At 34.5% G+C, this 20413-nt stretch overlaps 4 protein-coding genes across 4 annotated transcripts; 1 reads left to right on the forward strand and 3 right to left on the reverse strand.

Annotated features, from left to right (window-relative positions):
* Positions 1-563: 563 nt before the first annotated feature.
* On the reverse strand, positions 564-3852 carry LOC135847403 (zinc finger protein 665-like). Its single transcript, XM_065366909.1, has 5 exons — positions 3693-3852; positions 3437-3543; positions 3229-3355; positions 3109-3154; positions 564-3035 (listed from the first exon to the last, which is right to left on the reverse strand). Exons 2-5 carry the CDS (start codon positions 3480-3482, stop codon positions 924-926), a joined length of 2331 nt encoding a protein of 776 aa, XP_065222981.1. The 5' UTR covers positions 3483-3543; positions 3693-3852; the 3' UTR covers positions 564-923.
* A 108-nt stretch (positions 3853-3960) lies between these two features.
* Positions 3961-6890, forward strand: Snm1. The gene is made up of 10 exons (XM_065366911.1): positions 3961-4254; positions 4342-4875; positions 4955-5140; positions 5208-5348; positions 5427-5538; positions 5617-5760; positions 5843-5967; positions 6046-6221; positions 6294-6429; positions 6506-6890. Exons 1-10 carry the CDS (start codon positions 4116-4118, stop codon positions 6715-6717), a joined length of 1905 nt encoding a protein of 634 aa, XP_065222983.1. The 5' UTR covers positions 3961-4115; the 3' UTR covers positions 6718-6890.
* Positions 6891-6960: 70 nt separating this feature from the next.
* Positions 6961-11077, reverse strand: LOC135847404 (solute carrier organic anion transporter family member 74D-like). Its single transcript, XM_065366910.1, has 13 exons — positions 10820-11077; positions 10407-10610; positions 10057-10293; positions 9745-9942; positions 9458-9598; positions 8998-9135; positions 8760-8928; positions 8475-8666; positions 8217-8364; positions 7945-8108; positions 7772-7875; positions 7522-7623; positions 6961-7438 (listed from the first exon to the last, which is right to left on the reverse strand). The coding sequence occupies exons 1-13, from the start codon at positions 10884-10886 to the stop codon at positions 7227-7229; spliced, it is 2076 nt and encodes a 691-aa protein (XP_065222982.1). The 5' UTR covers positions 10887-11077; the 3' UTR covers positions 6961-7226.
* A 1050-nt stretch (positions 11078-12127) lies between these two features.
* On the reverse strand, positions 12128-20083 carry LOC135847011 (solute carrier organic anion transporter family member 74D-like). The gene is made up of 13 exons (XM_065366388.1): positions 19840-20083; positions 19364-19558; positions 18968-19189; positions 18680-18874; positions 18436-18576; positions 18227-18355; positions 14282-14446; positions 14008-14206; positions 13158-13305; positions 12897-13057; positions 12690-12793; positions 12465-12563; positions 12128-12334 (listed from the first exon to the last, which is right to left on the reverse strand). The coding sequence occupies exons 1-13, from the start codon at positions 19961-19963 to the stop codon at positions 12141-12143; spliced, it is 2076 nt and encodes a 691-aa protein (XP_065222460.1). The 5' UTR covers positions 19964-20083; the 3' UTR covers positions 12128-12140.
* Positions 20084-20413: the final 330 nt, after the last annotated feature.

The following is a 20413-nucleotide window of genomic DNA, read 5'->3' on the forward strand; positions in this document are numbered from 1 at the left end:
GGTGCCAATTCTTCTCTCCAAGGAAAGTTTTGAATCATCGACATGTTTTTTTGTTCAAGTGTCAAGTCAATATTCAGAATTCCGAATTTAAAAAAAAATTCAAGTTTTTAAAAATGTGACATAATCTTTGAAAGTCAACAGGTTTTTTCACCAAGTTTTCCAAAGTCAACCTCACTCTAATAAATCGATAATTATTCTTTTGAGATTTTTAAAAGTCTGGCGAAACGTCAAAAAAGTTGCAGTTTCTAAAAATCGATCGATTTTCTTTCGAATTTTTAAAAATCCGGCATAATGTCATAAAGTTGACTGAATTTTTTTCCAAAGTCAGCGCGACTGAAATTTCAGCTGCTCGAATTAATTTTCCATCTCATGTAGCCTATGTATTGAAAAAAATATGTATCTTAAAAAATTATCAATTAATGAATTTTCAAAATTTTGCCAAAAATCAATCTAGGAAGCTGAAGTATTGGTTATGGGGGTTTCAGACCATTCATCTTAAAAAAAAGAAGGCATAACTAGAGACCGGATTCATTGTAAATACACCAAACGATTTAGAGAAGGAAGATGAAATAATGGTTTATTTTAAACAGGTACCATAGAAATCGATTTTTCTTATCGTGAAAAAATTACAATAACAAGAATATTTTATAATTAAGTAAATAATTATTATTACTAAATCCCTGTCTAGACACGTCAAACGAATGAATAAAAATAGTTATAACTTACAATCATTTATATGGCATACGATTACTTAAACAAAAAAATGAGCTTATTTTGTACATACAACCTTTTTAAAAAATCCTACACAAACGATACAATCACACTTGAAATTATCCGTCCAAATGGCATTTGGTAACTTTTTATAATATTAAAAGATAAACTAAGCTTACATTTAAGTTATCACTTTTACATTGGGAATTGAATTACGTAGGATGCGTTACACTGTGCTTCCTGAGGTATTCTTGATTGAGGAAAGTTTTATTGCAAGTAGTACAAACGACCGGATTAACGCGATCGTGAATGGTTTGATGGCGTCTCAACGAAGAATGCTTTAAGAAAGTTTTACCACAAGTGGTGCAAGAATACGGTTTAATTCCCGAATGTATGGAGATGTGATTTTTCAGATGAGACAAACTCTTGAAAGCTTTACCACATATATCGCACCCGTGTGGTCTTAGTTCGGTATGCGTGGCCATATGCATCTTGAGATACGATTCTTGGATGAAAGTTTTATCGCATATATCACATCGGCACGAGCTCAAAGCATTCGCATGTTCGACAGCGTGCTCTTGTAAGGTAATAGCGTGTGCGAATTCAGCACCGCAAACAACACAGTTGTAGGCTGACTTGGTACTAGGAGCGGATTCTTCTTTGAGAAACGTGAACGAATCTAGAGCAGGATTTGCAGCGGGGCATTGATTCAACATGTGTCTTTGCACTTCTTCAACGGAAGTAAATACAGTCGAACAAGCGTTACAATGATTCAGGAATGTTAAATTGCCATCTTTCTCGTCTTTTTCGGTATTGCCTTTAGCGTGAGCGAGAGCATGTTTTTTCAGATTGGATGAATCGGAGAATGCCATACCGCATACGGAGCAGGCGAAAGGTCTAGCTCCCATGTGCGTTAGAAGATGACGTTTTACGTCCGAAGGTCTGCTGAATGTTTTACCGCAGGCTTTACAAGCGTACGGTTTTTTACCACTGTGCGTCAATCCGTGTGATTTTAGGTTGCTAGCGTTTGTAAAGCTCATCGAACACTGATCGCAGCGGAACGGTCGTTCGCCAGAGTGCACTAAGGTATGGCGTTGTAATTCGGAAGGTTTACTGAATGATTTGTCACACAACGTACAAGGATATGGAAGACCACCGGTGTGTTTGAGAACGTGGATTTTCAAATTATAATTCGTCGTGAATGCCATTTTACAAATACGACAAATGAACGGACGTTCGCCGGTATGAGTTAAACGATGTCTTTCAAGATCGCTAGGTCGACGGAACGATTTATCGCACATGTTACAAGGATGAGGTTTCACTTTACAATGAGTTATTAGATGCATACGCAGGTTACTAGAATTGGTGAACGTGCTATCGCATAAATTACACTGAAACGGCCGTTCTCCGGTATGAACGACGAAATGTCGACTCAAATCCGACGGTTTGCCGAAACTTTTACTACACACCGAGCAAGGATACGGTAAAGCTCCGTTATGTTTCATCGTGTGTATTTTCAAATCGTATTTCGAATTCAAAGTAGCGTCGCATTTGTCACATTTGAACAACGGTGTATTTCGATGACTAATCAAATGCCGTTGCAGAGAGTAATTCGAAGTGAATAGTTTACCGCATTGGGCGCAATTGTGGTTTTTTTTATCCGAATGAGTACGAGCGTGCTGCTTCAACGTTGATGGGTTCGCAAAAGTCATACCGCATTCTTTACAATCGAACGGTTTTATACCGGAATGTATGACCATATGACGGCGTAAATCGCAAGGTTTCACGAATCCTTTTTTACAAGTTGGACAATACGATTTTTCTCTTTTTTCGCCAGTGTGAATGTACATGTGTACTTTTAAATTATGCTTATTGGCGAAATGTTTGCCACATTCGTGACACTGTAATTCGTTTGTTCGTCCGTCCGTACTTTGATTACGAGGCTCGTTTGATACGTTGTTGTTATGATGATGACCGTTCAAGTGAACATGAGGTGGTAAATCGGAACAATTGGGAAGCATATCGATTAAAGGCAACGGTTTATTGTTCTGTAGTTTTTCTGTCGGCTTGAAATCGTCTTTCAATGGATCGCTGGATTTGGGCGAATAAGTCGCAGGTATTTGTATATCGTGTATCGGTATATTGCTAATGTCTTCTTGTAAGACGTAAGTTGTTTGATACGGATGCTCGTCTAAAAGGTTAGGGTTCATTTTAACTATCATATGAAACTGGCTTTCCGGTATTGTAGTAACGCTGCAGTTTGTACCCATCACTTTTGAAATTGCTTCTAAGCTCACGCCAGTTAGAGAATCATCTTGATTACCCTGTAAATTTCAAATTGGATGAACATACGACTTAGGATAATTATTTCAGAAGAGATGAAATATTATACAATACCTGTAGCGGAGGAATAAGAAAACTATATCCGACATTGTCGTGAAATCTGCAAAAAATACAATCATTAGGCAATAAGAAACTGGAAAAAATGTCATTTGATCAAATTTCAAATGGACTAACCTTTTCACATAGGTATCGTCAAAATGTTCAACATTCGAGTGATTGTTTCCAGAATTCAGACTGGATATAGAATTAGATTTATTAGTATCATTTTGGTTCACAAGTGACTCTTGATTAAGCGAATATGCTAAAAAATAAATAAAACACGTGAGTTACGTGAAAGGAAAATTATGTGAGAGCAGCCCTCACACATGCGTTGAATTCTTACCGACGTTGGAGGTTGCCATGTCTTTGTTGTCAAGGGTTAAATGCATAATAATCTCATTAACTCAGGTTGTCAAGCGTTCATTTGATCGTGTTTGCATTCGAATTGCACTGCGAACAAAATTATTTTTCAATTAGAACACACTGTAACGATATTTTAAAGCAAAATTCAACACAAGCGGTGATCAAATTTCCTTGTGATAAAGGTGTTTACATCGAGATTGAGATGTTGGTTTAAATATTAACCATTGCATACATACCGTTTATTAATTGTTCCCGCAATTAATAGTTATTGCGACAAAAAATCATTCAATTTGCATCAAATAATCATAAATTATTGGAAGATTAATTATTCAAAACTCTTATCAAACATCATAAATAAAATGCACGCGCATCCATTTTTGTTTTCAATTAATTTTTGTTTACAAAACGTAAAGAACGATTTCTATTGGCTGATTTTCTGGTGACGTCATGAAATTAGCTTGATTTTTCGTCGGAACGTTGGTAACACTTTTTAGCTCAACAAAATTCTTATCAAAAACGAAAAATTTTATGAATGGAAATTTATTGAGCGGGATTTTTATTACTATTCATTGATTTTGCGGTGGCGAGGAAAAGCAAGTCAAAGTGTGCTTTTATCTGGATCTAAGAAACCGGATGAAACTTACGTCGTATTTCGTGATATGAGCGAATCGTCGGAACATGAATCAGAATCAGATGCGTTGTGTTTTTGCCCTATATGTCAAGCTCCGCTGAAGAATTTGAAAGTAAAGTTCTCTTTTCATATAAATATGTGCGATGTCAACTGGGATGATTTAGAAGGTAATATTGATCTTACGTTCATTTCTAACTGATACAATTCAATATCTCGTCTCGTCATAGCTTCATATTTCCTTTGTGTTTGTTCAGAATGCAATGATGGGATCGATTGCAAGAGCGAAAGCATTTTCCATTTCAGAGATTTTTCGCATCAAGTTCTCGCTAATCATCGGGAGAATATAATCAGTAAACGAAAACGAGGTGAAGACAAATGCGAAGAAAAGGTTTCGAAAAAAACCAAGCAAAAAGAGAATCGAACTGTTGCTAAAAGACGTTTAAGTAAGCCCATCCAAACACCGATTGAAGAAAGCGAGGATGATATTTTCGTGGATACGAGTAAATTCAAATTGTCTCAACGAGACTCTGAGAAAAATTCGAAGAAAAAATCCAGTAAATCAGATACAAATGAAACGGTCGCTAAAGAAGACGTGATAAATAATGAATCGATACCGTCTTCAGACGAGAACAATCATGAAGATTTTATCGATTGTACGAAATACGTCGAGTGTGAATCCAACCTTATTGAAAATTTCGAATCCGATGAAGATTCTACTTTTAACACTTATAATGATGACCAATGTTCTGTTATGTCGCAAAGTATTGACGAAGCATGCGACAAAAAAGGTTGAGTATTCAATTCGTAAAATCTTCATGCATCTAATGAACGTGTTTGAACTTGTACTAATCGTGTGTGTACTTTCAGAGAAATGCAAAGCGAAATGGAACGATATATTTAAGACTAAGAGCAAAACAGCTACTTATTCATTACCGAGTCCAGTTAGTTCCAAACCTATACCTAAACCCAGTCAAAATTCTTCTAATAAATTTAGTAATAATAGAACGTTTGAAAAGAAACCAAAAGTGTGCCCATATTTCAAAAAAATTCCTGGTATGTTATTGAATTTTACTTTTAAAAAATACAAAAACGAGTCTCTATGTATCTGAATTTGTCACAGGTACTGGTTTCGCTGTTGATGCTTTTCAATATGGAAGTATTCCGGAAGTCAGCGTGTATTTTTTGTCTCATTTCCATTCCGACCATTACATAGGATTAAAGAAATCATTTGCTCATCCCATATACTGTTCCTTAATAACTGGTGACTAAATTTCATTTGGAATTTTCTTTGTTGAGATGATTTTTTTCTTACAGTACTATTTCGTTGTCATTTCTTTAGCGAACTTGGTGAAGAAAAAATTACGAGTGCATGAACAATTCGTCAAAGTATTAGAACTTCATAAACCAGTGATAATAAATCAAGTGGAAGTCACGTGTTTCGATGCAAACCAGTAAAAATGATTTATTTTATATTTTTTAATCGTAAACTTTTTACGATTCTTATTCATCATTTCTTTTTTGTTTTCCAGCTGTCCGGGTTCTCTGATAATTCTTTTCAAATTATTGAGTGGCGCTCAGTATTTGCATGTTGGAGATTTCAGAGCTTCAACAGAAATGGAAGAAATAGCCGAATTGCAATCCGCTCAAATTTCTGCACTTTATTTAGATACGACGTAATTAATTTTTTTTTAGATCACGATTTGAAAATAAGAATTTTTAGCACGATTATTATATCGAAGTTGATTTTGTTCACAGATATTTTGATCCCCAATACGTATTCCCTTCTCAAAAAGAAGTCATCGACAGAGTTAGAAAAATTGTTCGTGAAATGTCTGCAAAGTATCCCAAAGCATTATTTGTCTCCGGGTCTTATCTCATAGGTAAATATTTTTATTTTAGGTACTGTATGATTTCGTTGATCGAATATCATCAATAATCGTTTAATTATTTATTTTTAGGTAAAGAAAAAGTATTCCTAGGTGTACTGGACGAACTGAAGTGTAAATTATGGGCTCAACCGCACAAAAGAGATGTATTTCGTTGTATAGACGATCCAACTATATTGTCTGCGTTGACAGACCAACTTGGCCAAGCTAAACTTCACGTATTACCGATGAATTATTTTCGATTTGATGTAATATTTCATTTTACTCGAGTGTTTTAATTTTGTGTATTGTTAAAAATTAACTTGGTATTTTTTCTTTAGCGTTTGAAGCAACATCTTCTAGAATCTGGACCCTTCAGTCATGTGTTTGCGTTCAAACCAACTGGCTGGGAAATGGGCCGTACAAAAATTAAAGATTGGATTAATGTAACTTCGTATGAAAATATGACGATCTATGGTACGTATATCATTAATTCAGTAAGGATTATTTCCCTTGAAAATAGTATTCTAAATCATGTTTTGTAATTTTTCAGGAGTTCCTTATAGCGAGCACTCAAATTACGAAGAATTATGCAGATTTGTTAAATTCGTTAAAGCCGATAAAATAATTCCTACCGTAACGTTACGAAATCGTGAAATGTATTCTCATTTGAAGCAGTTAGTAGATTCGTACAAAAATGATATAAAAACCAATAAACCTAAGCAAAAAAGTATTGATCAGTATGTGACTTACACTAAAGTGTGATATTCCTAGATACATATGTCAGTATTCAACTTTTTAATTCATTTTTTTGTAATTTTAATTTTGTAAATTTGTAATGCTCAAAGCAATTTTTTAATGTTAAAGGTTATAAACCTGCATTTTGTAAGAATATTCATCAAGAAATCATTTTCAATAAAATTATTTCTCTCAGTTTACTTGTTATTCATATTTTATTTTCAGTGTTTTACAACGTCGAAACATAATGAGAATATATTTCGGAAGAAATTGTACTCAAAATAAGATGTTTATTCCTTGAAATTTAAACATTGAACTACGAGGTGGTAGAATGGTAGAAACTAAAAGGACGGAACGAGTGGGATGCGTATTTACGGCAAACTGAGTAGGCAACTTGTTTAACATCATTTTTTTAAATCCATATTTACGGCAAACTGAGTAGGCAACTTATTTTACGTATTTCTAAATGATTTTTTATTGAATAGGTAATAGGTAGATATTTTATTTTAAATCTTTCAATCAAAAGTACGTAAATTTTAATTATTTAAAGAACGTGTAGAAAACTCGTTTAAAAGTGCTGATGCGGAATCGTTCCTGAGTTTTTCATTTTCTTCAAATTTTTCCGCAAGAGCTTGATGAGCAGTTTTGGATTTTTTAGAATCTCCCAAGAAGTCTTCATCATACATTTTCACTCCTTTCACATAATACCACACGAAACAATCCAGGATGGTGCCAACGAACAGAAATCCTATTCAAAGTAAAGCTAGCAAGTTTAAGCAGGAGTTTAACAAAATTATATCAGTTTGAAGATAACTAATCACTTATTCGTACCTGCTGAGGTCAGATTGAAACCTAATCTCAACTTTTTATTGTCGTATATCCAACAATTTCCTCTGGAGCCGCAATTATCTCCCCATACAATACACGTCCAATCTAGAAATTCATATTAAATGGGTATTGAGAAAATAATTATTTTTTTTTTCAAGTTTTATTATTTCAAAAGTTTAATGTTAGATCGGTTGAAATGAATTTTAATGTTATTTAGAATAAAAGTGTATGTAGTTAGGTAAATTTGATTCACCCATTATTATTCCATAAAGAATGGGAGCAGGGGTGTAGGCCAAAATTGCTAGTAATGTTTCCGTTACTCCAATTGACATTGATTTATCTCTCTCTTCAACACATCTAAAAAAATATATAAATGTATGTATTATTTCTGAAGTTTTGAACTTAAAATTGCACAGGATTACCTACCTGAACTGTATCAAAGTATTCGCTGACCTGCCAGTGGCAGATGTAAATCCTAGAACGGACATCATTGCAATAAGCAAAACAATATTCATTGAACAATCGACTGGGCACATTCCATCCATCACTACTGTGTTTACATCAGGAACACAGCTGCAGTTGTTGTAAATCTGCACAATATGTAGGTATTTAAAAACAAAAAAACACATTTTTGACGTAGGTACCAACATATAACTCCATTTTATTTTTTATTTTGAATTTTCGCTGTTCAAACTCACCAATGTACCGTTTATCAAAGAGGATGAGGTACATCCTGCGTGACAAGATGAGTAGAATACGACATCGCGAGACGAATCACACACTGGAGCGTATTGAATATCAGTTCCACAGTTGAATTTTTCATTACAAACCTCAGTCAAGTTCCAACTATAAAATGAGAATTGGTAATTAGCACACATCTCTTCTTTCAAATGTAAAAGGTACCTAGACCTACTCACTCATTAATCAAATATTCGTGGGCTTATTTTCTAGCTTACCTATTATCGTTATTAAGGTGTCCATGATAAGTTTGATCTGGACAACTCAACAAAATGTATCCAAAACGACCCAGTACATCGAGAAATTCAACGAATACATTCCAACCTGCTAGAAATCTTGGTGATGGTTTAAGGGTAGTAATAAATAAACCAGCAGCCAAAATACCTAAACCATTTGACAAAATACTGACTGTACCTATGAAAAATTGAAAATTTGATGAATTTATTACTCATTCATAATAGGTAAGTACATATATTATGTACTGTGTAAATAGGCAATATAAGGTACCAGTTATAAAATTAGATTGAGATGGCGATAGTCTAAACTGAGACTCCATATATTTAGGCATAAATGTCCAATACGCCATTAGACCAAGTACAAAACTTACTGAACTCATGGAATTGAAAACAACAACTTTATTCTTGCATATTCTTTTCATACGTTTCATGAAATCTAAAAATAATTAATGCAGGTAAGGTAATCATACAAAAAAAAAAAAAAAAAATGAATTCGTAGTTCAACCTGATATTGATACGGAATCTTTGGTTCGTGAAATACTGTCATCATTAACTTTTCTCAACGCAGCTCTCGGTAACATTTTTGGAAATAAGGCCATTGCAAAAGCACATATAAGACCGAGTATTCCAATGGGATACCAACCTAATTACATATACGTACATAAAAAAATATGTGAATAGTAAAACTTTCACTGACCTCTTAATATCTTGAATGAGGCAATCCCTTCAATCTGGTATAGGTAAGTAGGTACCTACTTAAGTAGACATAGGCAATCCTTCATTGTTAAGAACAAATGTGTACCTCTTAACATTCGTCCAAGTTTGGATAAGCCCATTCAAAAATTGACTTGCAAAGGCAATCCCGTAACTATCTTTGTATCTAATCTTTGAATAGGTACCTACTTTGATTTGAGTGCACCAACATCAAATGTATGTACTTTTTATTTTCATTGATTTTTAATTACCTATCCACCAAGCACCAATCCATCTAGGATCTTCATTCGTTATAGTTGGCGTCAGAGTAGGAACTAAATAAATTTTCAAGAAGTAAGATGAAAGGAAAAATCCAATCGTTGGTCCGAGTAGTTTTATAGCTTGAGAAAGTGCTGCAAGAATTCAAATATCAGTCAAGTGCCGAGTAGGTACAATTATCCATCAATTATTATAGGTACTTTTGTTTAGTGAAAAAAAATCATCAGCAGATGAATTCTAATTTATAAATTAAATAGTTCGACATTGCATATCTACCTACCGAACAAAAATGGTGCTATATTTTTACGAACATTATCATCTAAATAAACTATTCCACATGTCCAGTACATCGAAGTACCAATCCCCATTAAAAATTGTGCTGCAACAAAAGTGTAGAATGCTACCATATCTGGAAATTTTGTGTCACTTTGTTCACATTGGTCACTTGTACGTAAGTATGTAACACTGGTGGAATTACCTGTGTATTTTCAATTTGATACATATTAGTTATTTAATAAAAGTACTAAGTAAAAGTTTCGATTTCGATTTTTCCTCATTAAGTAGGTAGATAGGTATATGCTGGTACACTTACTGAGATTATTCTTCAAGTGTTCTGTAGAGTTGAACTGAGTTTCATATTCTTTCGTGTATAACATTATTGTCTCACCTCCTCCAAAAATATGGTATGGCAAAACTCTCATGAAGCTTGAAAACGAAACTATCAACATTCCGAAAGCAACCCATCGAGTACGATGACCTGTTGCTGCTGCGTACGACAGTATTAAATTTGCTACTACAGTGCCGATATCCCAAGACGCTGAAATGATTCCTGAAATGCCATTTTTAAGCAATGATATACTCAAAACTGTACTTAATATATTCTGTATCGTGTATAGGTAAAGAATCAGATGGTAGGTAAATTCAAATGAAATGAAGTTTTACCGGACATTCTACTAGACATGTTGAAATTTTTCTCAACAGTGCTCATAGTTCCAACGTAATAAGCGCTCAGCATATTGGCTTGCATGCCAGTTAAAGCATAGACAATCACAAATGTCTTTTTACTAGCCAAAAATTGCAACCATTTTGGAAAGAAACATCCAATACCACATTCTGTATCCATAACGATCGACTTCGTTTCTAGTCCTATACATATACATATGAAATTGTACTTAGGATCCATAAGCATCAAAATTTAGTTGCATGTTTATGTAGGCAATTGGATGAAAACAATCTGTTATTTTTTTGAAGAAATCATTCTCGAATAAAATTAAGTAGGTACCTTTCATGCATTATTGCTCGAGTTATAGACCTAGTTATCTACGTGTCTACCTACTTTCACACTTTATACTTACCTTTTTTATTTGAATTTTCTTTTTTCCTGTCGGAAATTCGAGCTTTTAAGTCGTGTTTATTTGACATGCTGTTTTGCTTTGAGGAACACAACAATCACGCGGAAAAAGATCAGCAAATTTTGAAGCAAAAACTACAATGCGAATGCTTTTAAACAACACTTTGTTTATGATTATTACCTATTTGAATCTTTATGGCATCATTTTTTTCATCTTAAATTATACTCATGTTTTAGTTTACTGATTGTTTTCTTTGAATTTGAATGTAGGTACTCGAATGAACTTTGTGACAGGTAGATTATTATGTTTATCTGAAATGTATTTATACAAGCATCGCAATCGTAAATATTACCTACTCTTTCTATTGTTTATGATGTAGATAGGTACCTACCAAATGAGTAAGTAAGATACTCGCTACAATTTTCATAAACGCGTCGGGTTTACAATTTCTAGATGAAGATGGTAATGATGATGAAAGTTCCATATTTTATTTCAAGACCATTTTAAAATGATTTATCAATTTATTCATTTTTCGATGACTTTGCATCTATAATTTTGATGCCATTTCATGACGATCGTCCAAGTTATTTTCATCAACTCTACGCTTCTGAACTGTTGTATTAAAACAATTTCAGAAAATGAATTCGTTTCGGTATCAGATGATTTCGAATGTCTACTATCTGTACCATATACTTCTAGGTTTACAGCTTTCTAGTAATTTTTTCACGTTTTTTCCTTCGGTTTGGCAGACAGGCAACTTATGCTTTTTCACAATTATTGCCTTACCTACTCAGCTAATTATATAAATATTCTAATCTTTAGGCATGAATCTCTCGTATCAGACACGTGCAGCCGCTCTGAATAATTTTGTAAATTAAAACAAACAGCATAAGTAAATTTATGAAGTTTATTAGGTAACTTTATAACATTAAATTCATTCAAGTTATCTTTATTGTAAATTTTGATGTCTACCTAGTTCATCGTTATCACTTGAAAGTAAAGGTAATTATTTGAACTTCTTATCTGATTATACCAATCTACACTTTTTGTTTCATTTTCAATTGAAGAATTTGATTTTACGTAACTTTTTAGGCACCTTTCGTTTTGAGACAAAAAAAAAAATAATTATTAGATAGCTTGATAGGTTCTAACCTGCATACAATCTTGTTTCAGAACTACAGTATCATCATTTGTTTTATTACCTATTTACAATAAAACTCTTTTCAACTTAGTCAACAAACCTGGAGCTTAATCGAACTCCTTCTATACAGAATTTCTCCTGTAGAATCCGATAATGAAAACAGATTCCAATATGGTTGAAAAATTATTTATTTTCTGCATTGTTTGGACTTGATATCAGAGGTAGTTCTACTTCATTCTTAATATTATTGTTCTTCGAAACAAGTTTAGGTTTGTCTTGAATATCGTTTGCTTTTTCAAAATCTTCATCGTATATTCTTAACCCTTTGACATGATACCATACAAAACTATCAAGTATTACGCCCAGTAGGAGAAAACCTGTTGAAACATTATATTGAATAAAACCTTCATAATGTATGACATGCTTTAAAATTTCTTCATTTTGAAAAAAAAACCTACGTAAATATATGTAAGTAGGTAAGGCAATTTATAGTATAGTAAAGCTTACTTGCTGCTGTAAAATTGAACATTTGCAACCTTCCACTATCGTAAATCCAGCAATTGCCCCTTGATCCGCAATTATCACCCCAGACTGTACATGCCCAATCTACAAAAAAATAGTAAGTATAGCTCGATATTAATTTAGTCAGCCTTATCTATGTATACTTGAAATCTTCGTTATAAAAATTATTATCACGGGCCGTCTTGTCCCAATAGTCCATAAAATACAAACCCATGATTATTCCAAAGAATATTGGCGCCGGCATGTACGCTAATAACGATAATAAACCTTCGGTTACACCAATTGAGAGAGATTTATCTTTGTCATCGACACATCTGCCAAATATTTTGAATTTAAATCATAATTACGAAAAATATTATCACGATGCTATACTCGGTATTCACGATGAAAGAAAAATCATAATTAAATCTAGCTAACCTGAATTGTATGAGTGTGTTTGCCGATCGACCTGTGGCTGAAGTGAAACTCAGTGTTCCTAAGATGATGACAAAAATTAATATATTCTTGGAGCAATCGATAGGACATATTCCATCGGTAACTGATCCAAAATCAGGCACACAACTGCAGTTGTGATACATCTGGAAAATTTTCATTTCTTGTTAAAATTAATAACGAGGAAGGTACGTATTTATGTACCTACCTAATAGTTGGGTATAGGTAAGTAATGTTTATGCTAACCAATGTATCGTTAATTCTAGATGATTTTTGACATCCAGCATGACATGAAGAGTAATAGGCAATTCCACGACTCATATCACACACTGGAGCATATTGTATATCATTACCACATTGATATTTCACATTGCAACTTTCAGTTAAATTCCAACTGAAAATATAGCAAGATGAAAATCATATAATCTCGTGTTAAATAAGTTCTCTAAATTAAAAAAAATAAATAAATTCAAAAATTTTAAATACAACGTCTTCTAGAGCAATTTTTAATTGCTAGAGGCTCCAGATCTGCTCGAAAACGATAGCAATCGATTTAAGGGTTACCAGAGTACCTATATTTCCGCAGAGATTCGCCCAAAATGGGAAAACCAACTTCGGCAGCAGAAAATTTGGTTTTGAGGTCTGGGTACATGCTTTTTAACCAGTGAACCTTTCAGTATACCTACTCGTAATATGTACCTCCATTTGAAATGTTCCCCAAATTTGTTTCTAAACAACCATACTTTCTTTCTTCCCTGATTGGTGAGTGGTGGTTGACAAAATGAGATATGTGACAGTCAGATTTTGAGCTAAGTTATACGTTAGGTTAGGACCTAATAAACTTGCCCCACCTCGCCAGAAGGTTGGGGACTGGGGTCCCCAGAAAAAAAAAAAAAAGGTTAGGTACCTAGGTTCATATCTCCCTATATTTTTTCTCAGTTGGATCTCAGAAAATTCTGCACAAAATGGAGGATTTCTCATGATCCAATTAGATACCTAGTCTTAAGTCGTACCTATGTCAAATCAAATGCATTATGAATTTGGTTGTGAAATGACGCGAACATAGAATTAGGTAGGTAGGTACTTATGTAATTACGTATGATGGTCATCGTTCCAATGCCCATGAAAAGGTTGTTCAGGACAACTCAACCAGGAATAAGAAGCATGGCCGATGCAATCTAAAAATTCCACAAATACGTTCCATCCAGCGAGAAACCTCGGCGATGGTTTTAGTTTCGAAATGACTAAACCAGCTGTCATAATTCCCAAGGCATTGGATAATATTCCAACAGTTCCTACAAAACAAAAAAAATAGGTACTCGATTTCTGGGGATAGGTATGTTTTCATACGGATTCAAGTTGAATCTTACCAGTTAAAAAATTTGATTTGGAAGCCGATAGTCTGAATTGAGATTCCATATACTTAGGCATGAAAGTCCAATACGCCATTAAACCCATAGCAAAGCAAACTGAACTGAAGGAATTCAGCACAACGACCTTGTTTTTCATTATACGTGTTAGAGATACCTTGAAATCTACGAAATAAATATTTCACATTTTAAATAATGACAACTATTTAGGAATAACCGGCAACTCAGATTGTAATTTTGAAACTATAGGTAGGTACCTACATAAGAGTATATGTAGATCGCGAAAAAAAAGTCAGAGGAGTGGACACCTTCACTTTCAGTTGAATCAGAAAAAATTTTGGCTTCGGAGGGTGCGTTATGGGTAGGTACCTATTAATCTCCTGAAAGAGGATATATTTTCGAAAACATCGTATTTTTTTGCTCTAGCCCTTTTCCAATCTGTTTTTGGGAAAAATTGCCCAAAATAAAAAACACTCACGCAACTAGCGTGAGAGAACCGGCTTTTCGTAGAAAACATGATCGATTATTTTTTTTTAAATAATCGATTAATCGAAAGAGTTTGAGGCCCGATTAATCGATTAATAATCGGCCCATCATTACCCATCGAGTTCCTAACAAGAAATAAACTGAGAAATCGTTTGGGTATTAAGATAGCCATTAGTGATTATTGCTAAGCAAAACATTTATGCTTAAAAAAAATAGGTATACCAAAAACAAAACTGATGAGGAAGTCTGCAAAAGTCTGCAAAAGTCTGCAAAAATAACAAAAAAAATCAACAAAGCCTACCTAAGCTGAAATGTCAAAGGAACACCGGAACCGATTTTCCATCGAGTTTCTAACAAGAAATAAACTGAGAAATCGTTTGGGTATAAAGACAGACGTTAGTGATTATTGCTAAGCAAAATATTTAAAAATAGGTATACCAAAAACAAAACTGATGAGGAAGTCTGCAAAAGGACGCAAAAATGGCAAAAAAAATCACTTAATCTGAAATATCTAAGGAACGCTCAAACCGATTTTAATAAAACTCGAAATCTCAAAATTTCGGCAATACACCAGTCGGGAGGGATAAAGCACTTTGTTCAAAATTTCATAGGTTTCGAGTTTACTCTGCCACAAAATTGGTACATAAACACATACATATATATGTTCACGACAGCACACTTATGAACCCATGTATGGGTTAATCTTGCATAAGAAGTGAACCAGTAGGTTTACCAGCCTGGCTCACTTTGTAAAGGGTAAAGTTACATAACAAGTGAGCCACCTGTTTCAAACTAGTTTTGTCAAAGTTAGCTGCGCGCACCAAATGTTTCTCAGAGATGTTCGCTAGATGTAGTACTAACATGAGGCCTATAGAATAGGAAGTACTGGTCGGCATACCCAAAGCCCTGTTGAAATTGGGTATGCACGATGATAAATTTGACTAATGATTTTTCTGCATTTTATTGCTCTACGGGAATACTGTTGATACCAAAAATTTTGATGTGGTTCAGACTTTTTGACAACCAAGCAATTTTCACAAAATTCAATATAGTTCAAAAAATTTTAAAATTTTTTTGAAAAAATTTTCTCCAAAAATTTTTTATTCTGTTTCTTGATACAGATAAATTATATATTTCAATGACTGTGCAATTAGAATTTCAATTAGTTAATTAGAACAGAAATTGAAAATGATTTTAAAAATTTTGAAATTTTGAAAAATTGGCTCATAAGCCTGCCGTGATGCCTATATATATAGGTATTAGTAACCAGACTTGTCAACTAATGAATGGGTTAATTTTACTATACAAGTGGACTGACCAACTTCTCAACTATAGTTGACAAGTCATGGGTTAATTTTACTATACAAGTCAACTATGAGTTTTCAGAAACTTCCACCAGAGGGCGCATGGCTTAGAAATCAAGGCGCGAGGACGAACGCAGGGTCTGTAGTCAATTTGTAGTGAGTAGAATGTGATGCGCTGGTGGAGATGTACCTAAATACATTGAAACGGAGTGTACCAGACAATAAATTTGATTTGAAATTTCTCAGCATTTTATTGACTTATGGAAAAATTAAAAACGCTAAAAAATTCTATGCTGTTCACCCTTCTTTGTGGTATTAAAATTTTAAAAAAATTCAAATTCCTTCAAGTCGATTTTCAAAATTTTACTTCAAAATTTAGCCTAAAAATCTGATAATTTTTTCCAACACATAGATTTTTTTAATATTGAATTGAATCTGCAAATAAAATTTTGATAGGTGATTTAGAACAGAAATTATGTCGATTTTAAAATTTTGTTCACTTTTCAGCATATATGCCAAGCATAGTTGACATGTCTGGTCGCAAGCAAATATATATATAGATATATATAAACTTTAAGGAAACCTGAAAAAAAACTAATGGTCCCACAATGATCCCAACACCCCAAAACGCAAAGAAAATTTACTCCGGACCGAAACTGTCACAGTTGAGACAAATACAGTACCTGACTTTTCTTCGAAAAGCCGGTAAAATCCAAGACCACTTTTAGGGTTCTACTGAGCGTTTAAAAATTTGCAAATTGCTTACTAGACATGTGCGCCGCCGATTTCACGCCGGCGCGCCGCCGCCGATAATTTAAATTTTGACGCGCCAATGTCTTATCGGCGTGAAACGGCGCGGAAAATGGTCTTTAAAAATTATCTTAGAGCCCTTAAAACCCCACATTTTGGTACTAATGTCGAATTTTTAAAAAATTTTCAATTCTCTCCTTTTAGGTTTTTAGATTTTTGGTCAAATAGTGATCAAAAACTTCAAAGTTGAAAATGGGGCCCTCAAAAACATCCATTACCAAATTTTCTCTTTTTTTTGGGCAAAACTAAAACTATGGTGTACGCCGTACGCCATGTTCACGCCGCCGCGCCGCCGTCAATTTAGAATCGGCGTGAAATTCGGCGCACGCCTTTAAAACGCCGCCGCGCTGATAAAAATTGACCTCACGCCGCCGCCGTGCAATTTCCTAACGGCGCACATGTCTATTGCTTACCTATTTTTGAGCGAATTTGTGTTTTGAAAATTTTTTCTCTTCAAATATTTCGCATTAATTATGCCAGTTTTGGAGTGCAGTGGAGCTAAGGGAAAATGGCCTACAGACTGGACTACAAGGCTCAAAGATGGAATGCTCGAACTACAGAACTATATCATTGATATCATATGCAAGCAAGGTACTACTGGCAATCATACACGAGCGTATAAAAGCGTACATCCTGCCACAGATACCACCAGCACAGGCGGGTTTTGTGCCAGGAAGAGGCACAAGAGAACAAATCCTAAATGTACGTCAAGTGATTGAAAAGGCAAGAGAATTCAACAAGCCAGTGTACATGTGCTTCATTGACTAGGAGAAGGCATTCGACAATGTGAAGTGGAAGATCCTCGAATCTGGCAAAACCTCAAAAAGCTTGGAGTACCAGAGCACCTTGTCAGTCTCATGGGGAGTCTGTATGAGGACAATGGACAATGTGGCACAGAAGAGAGTTGAAGGAGAGTTCACCAATCATTTCCAATTTCCATACAGCAAAAGGAGTGAGACAGGGATGCATACTCAGCCCAATTCTCTTCAATGCATATGGAGAATGGGTAATGAGAACTGCCCAAGAGGATTGGGAAAAGGGAGTCAGAATTGGAGGAAAGACATTGTCAAACTTACGATATGCGGATGACACAACCCTGCTTGCAGAGACACCAGATGAGATGAAGGAAATGCTCAGGAAAATAGAAGAAGCCAGCAATGAGGCAGGTCGTAAATTTTCAATAGCTCAGTAGAACCTTAAAGAGGGGCTAAAATTTTTTTGAGTAACTCTCAATTCAAAATGAAGGTCTCTACAGAGCTCGTTCGAAATCCTCCGCCATTTTTTTTTTTTAAATCCATCCTACTAAGAGGTACCTACATACATAATTAATTAATTAAATAAATACCATTCCATGAGAGATTTTCTGGCTCTTGAGGATCGGTTTGTCGGCGGAGTGCAGCTCGAGGAAGTGTTCTTGGAAACATAACGAGGAGAGCTGCGCTCACCCAGCATAAAACACCGATAGGATACCAACCTGCAAACATCAGGGCTCAATTACATATGTACCTAATTACTCAAATAATTTGAATGAAAAAGATGTTCTGCGAAATTTACCAATCCACCAGGCTCCCACCCATCGAGGATCTTCGTTATTTATGGTAGGAGTTAAATTCGGTTCAATGTAAATTTTCAAAGCGTATGAAGAAATGAGAAATCCGATCGTTGGCCCAAATAATCGAATAGATTGCACAACAGCTAAAAATTAATTATGCAGGCCAGATAATGGCGAATAAGATAAAATTAATGATACGAATAGGTAGGTCTATGTACCTATGCATATAATCATACTTATATTTACCTAGTAATACTGGGACAATATTTTTACGCGCGTTATCATCCAAATATGCGGCGCCACAGGTCCAATAAACCGCTGTACCCATTCCTAATACGATACTAGAGACGAAAAAAATACAAAATGCGAAGATGTCTACCATACTGTTATCTGCTCCGCAGTTGACATTTGTGCTCATTTTATCAATTTGAGTTAAATTATCTAAAATTCAATTCATTACATTATACCTACATAGTAAAGTATGATTACCTATACTTGAGCTAGCTCTGATGTGATAGGTAAAAAGTCACCAACTCAGCATATTTTCAGAAAAAATATCCTTGTACTCTTTGGTATACATTTTCACATTTTGTCCTGGACCAAAAACTAAATACGGCAGGATTTTCATGAAACATGAAATTCCAGCCAGAAACATTCCTGCGGCTACCCATCGTGTACGATGACCTTTGGCTGCGATATAAGTGATAACTATGTTTGTCACTAAACTTCCTAAATCCCAGATTCCGGTGATGATGCCTACATGTGAATCAATTCCAACAATGTTGGTATTTATTTTTTATAATTCTACAATTTTTAAAGTAGGTATAGGCAATGCTCACGTTCATTGACTTTGGTCAAGAAACTGAACATTTCTTTTTAGCTCATATAACTTTATATTTTCAATGATGTTTGAAGAAAAAACCATCTTACCTGACATTCTACTCGACATATTGTAATTCTTCTCAATCGTACTGAGGGTTCCTATGAAGTAGGAACCTATAATGAACTGTTGCATTCCAGCAAAAGCGTAAACAACCACAAATGTTTTTTTGCTGGCTAAAATTTGAAGCCATTTTGGATAAAAGCATCCGAATCCACATCTTGTTTCTGATTCCGGTGTAAGGCCTAAATTTTCAAAATTGTTGCAATAAGATTTTTTTTATTTTAGAGTGTGGATGAGTATAGGTAAAGGGAATGGCAAATGGGCAAAAGAGATCAAAATCAAAAATACTATTCCAGCAAATTTCTTCCTCTTTCTAATGAGGTTATTAACACAAAATTTTCTGAATTTTCGGGCTTTCTTTTTCCCCCCTTTTTTTTTTTTAGCAAGTTTAAGATATACCAAAGTAATTTTAATTGAAGTACATATTTATTCATTGTATGTAGCTAGATAAGTAGGTACCTACCGACTTTATTCGTTGCTTCGTCGTTTGTTTTCTCAGGAATAGCCTCGCGTTTCATTTCAAATTTACCCATCTGTAACCCTTCATCCTCGACCGGAGGGTTTTCCAGTTCGTATTTATCTTTCATCTTTTCACTTCACTATCACAAAATGGACATTTCACGATGGACTGAATTTGAAACGCGTTTCACTTCGAACATCTACATCATATCTGCACACTTGTGAGATTTTTCCCTAAATATTTTTTTTTTTTAGCAGACGAGATAAATTCTCGAAAGTTGCTAGATGAATTTTGTAATTCGTTTACAACTGTTGTAAATTATCCTCGTGGTTGACATGTGATTAGATTTTTAGAGAAGTTTCATTCAGATTGCGATGCTGTAAACGCGAGTACACATATAGTTCATGTACCAGGTACCTACCTACTTAATCATCTTAAACGTGAAAGTGAGGAAGAAGATAATTGGTATTGTTGGTTCTTTATTTGTTTTTTATTGTTGCATGTGCGAGTATAAAATAATTATACCTACGTGTTCTCGAGTAACGAAACGAAAGCTTTTCTTTTACCAAGATGTGTA

This window comes from Planococcus citri, chromosome 5 (genome assembly GCF_950023065.1).
Source record: "Planococcus citri chromosome 5, ihPlaCitr1.1, whole genome shotgun sequence".
Lineage (NCBI taxonomy): Eukaryota > Metazoa > Arthropoda > Insecta > Hemiptera > Pseudococcidae > Planococcus > Planococcus citri.